This window comes from Sinocyclocheilus grahami, unplaced genomic scaffold (assembly GCF_001515645.1).
Source record: "Sinocyclocheilus grahami isolate Dianchi unplaced genomic scaffold, SAMN03320097.WGS_v1.1 scaffold1321.1, whole genome shotgun sequence".
NCBI lineage: Eukaryota > Metazoa > Chordata > Actinopteri > Cypriniformes > Cyprinidae > Sinocyclocheilus > Sinocyclocheilus grahami.
The window spans coordinates 235,053-237,627 of NW_015506500.1; the positions used below are offsets into that span (position 1 = coordinate 235,053).

The 2,575-nt window shown below is 36.2% G+C and overlaps 1 protein-coding gene across 2 annotated transcripts in view; it reads left to right on the forward strand.

Moving 5' to 3' along the window:
* Nucleotides 1-1,471: 1,471 nt before the first annotated feature.
* The window catches only part of LOC107569192 (SWI/SNF-related matrix-associated actin-dependent regulator of chromatin subfamily D member 2-like), a 13,332-nt gene continuing 12,228 nt past the window's right edge, over nucleotides 1,472-2,575 (forward strand). For both annotated transcript variants that reach the window (XM_016255207.1, XM_016255208.1), the window contains exon 1: nucleotides 1,472-1,702. In XM_016255207.1, the coding sequence (XP_016110693.1) occupies nucleotides 1,535-1,702 (168 nt within the window). In that variant the 5' untranslated portion in view covers nucleotides 1,472-1,534. The remainder of the gene's footprint in view (nucleotides 1,703-2,575) is intronic.

Below are 2,575 nucleotides of genomic sequence, written 5' to 3' on the forward strand. Positions count from 1 at the left end.
GTATTAGATGTTTACAGTGTAAGGTGTCCTGTGCGGTCTCACTTTGTGACTGTGATATATATATAGATATATATATCTATATATATATATATGACTAGGTGAAAGATGCTGCTATCCTGACCGTGAGCCATACACTTATGGGCATGTCATCAATGTAATAAAAGATCAGAACTCTGAACATGCTTCATGTGTGTGCTGCAAATATTTATTTCAGAAATATGGGTGTTGTAAAGGCAAAAAAAGTTCCAGTCATTTCTCTTGGTAAAATGCTATGCTTGAGGCTTTGGCTTCTTTAGGAACTATTTTCGTTGGCGGATAAGAAATGCATGATTAACTGTACACTTTTTGTCAGTTAGTAAGAGCTACCATTCCAAGACTACTGATATTTATTACAACAAGAGTAGGGCAATTGTAGGAGAAATGCAATATGTCCAACAATGGCAACATTGCAGATGTCGAACATCCCTAATTCATTACTACTACTACTTGTATGCATTTGTTTTAGAATCTACTTTTTAGCAGCCACAAAACGCAGTGTGAAACTTTTCACTGTTTAAATGAACACTTATAATTGGAAAAACATCACTTTTGACTAAATAGAGTAGTACAGATACTCTTAGGAAAAATGTGTTTGTTTGTTTTTCTGGTCCCAAAATATATAACCAGTAAAAATGAGAAAAACTTAATTTCTTAAAAAAGAATAAGTGATATATTTCTTGACAATACTTGTTAATATTAAATTACTTGATCCTTGTGCGAATATGTTTGATGATGTTTTGAGTAACATTTGAGTAAGTGCAGACTTAAATAAATGGTAGAACACCTATGTTTATTTAACCACTTTTTGCCTTTTTTTTTGACTCTGCATACCTTTTCCTACAGTAAAGCCATAAAGAAGAAAAAAAAAGTTTTGTAAAATAATTAATTGAAACCGTTTGCCAGTATTTTATTTTCAAATAAGCTCACATTTACACTTGTTCATATCCCTAAAATGTCGATTCTCTAATTAAATTAAATATAATTACTTGGCACTGAGGCAGACCAGATTCAAAGAGTCACTTTTAAAACTTTGTCAACAAATTGAGCAACATCAAGAATTGAGGGGGGAACTACAGGCTGTGAGCTGCATTTCCATATTCAAAACAAAAGGTATTTGTACACCAAATTAAACCGTTTTCGAGTAACGTTATAGAAGACATAAGCTGTCGCTTAGTTAGAGGATTTGAGGGGAAGTTATTTGGCAACCCAGAGGGAGGAGATCTGAGAAGCCACACACACTGATAATTAGACATTGGTCAGGCTCTTAAAATGTTGTTGAGAGGCAACCATCATGATAAACGAGGGTTTGACATGCTTTTAGAGGAAGAGATGACACTCTCAACGGACATCGATCGACACTTAGCGACAGAAGAATATATATAACATTAGATATTTGAACGCGATGCGGAAACGCGGAACTTTAAAAAAAAATTGAGTTACTCAGTAACGATTTTTGATTTGTTTCTTAATTATTAGCGGGAAAAAATAATATAAAATGGCTTCTAGATCGGGTTTATCAGGTTTCCCCGTCAACTCCAGTACCCCAATAAACCCCAGCATGAACCCCATGAACCCGGGTCACAGCAGCGCCATGAGAATGCCAGCAATGCCGCAGAATTCCCCCTTCAGAGGGATGGGCAGTACCCCGAACCAGTACCACCAAGTAAGTGTCGAAACCACTCTTTATTTGTTTGAAGCGTTTAGCATCACGCCATAGCTTCAGTCTTCACTTCTGCCCAATATAGGAAGCAACAATGACGATTTAATAGCATATTTATGACAATAAACGTTGTCATAAAATACAAGGATACTTCTTTACAGAAATAAAAAGAGAAAAGAATGACATTTTGAATTCATTATTTTTAAGAGCAGTGTGTGAGGCCCTCGAAGAACAAACATCTTACTTCCGCGTTTGAGTCCCACCATGAACACGACACGCGTGCTTTACTTTGAATATGTTACCTGCAAACAATCGGTTCAGCCACTAACAAAAAGTGCCATGGTAACGCTATTCCATTTTGTAATATACAATGGTGATACGATTATCTTTGGACTGGACATATACAGGTGCATCTCAATAAATTAGAATGTCGTGGAAAAGTTCATTTATTTCAGTAATTCAACTCAAATTGTGAAACTTGTGTATTAAATAAATTCAATGTACACAGACTGAAGTAGTTCAAGTCTTTGGTTCTTTTAACTGTGGTGATTTTGGCTCACATTTAACAAAAACCCACCAATTCACAATCTCAGCAAATTAGAATACTTCATAAAAACATTTTTAGTGAATTGTTGGCCTTCTGGAAAGTATGTTCATTTAGTGAACATGTACTCAATACTTGGTAGGGGCTCCTTTTGTTTTAATTACTGCCTCAATTCGGCGTGGCATGGAGGTGATCAGTTTGTGGCACTGCTGAGGTGGTATGGAAGCCCAGGTTTCTTTGACAGTGGCCTTCAGCTCATCTGGATTTTTTGGTCTCTTGTTTCTCATTTTCCTCTTGATTCTCTATGGGGTTCAGGTCTGGTGAGTTTGCTG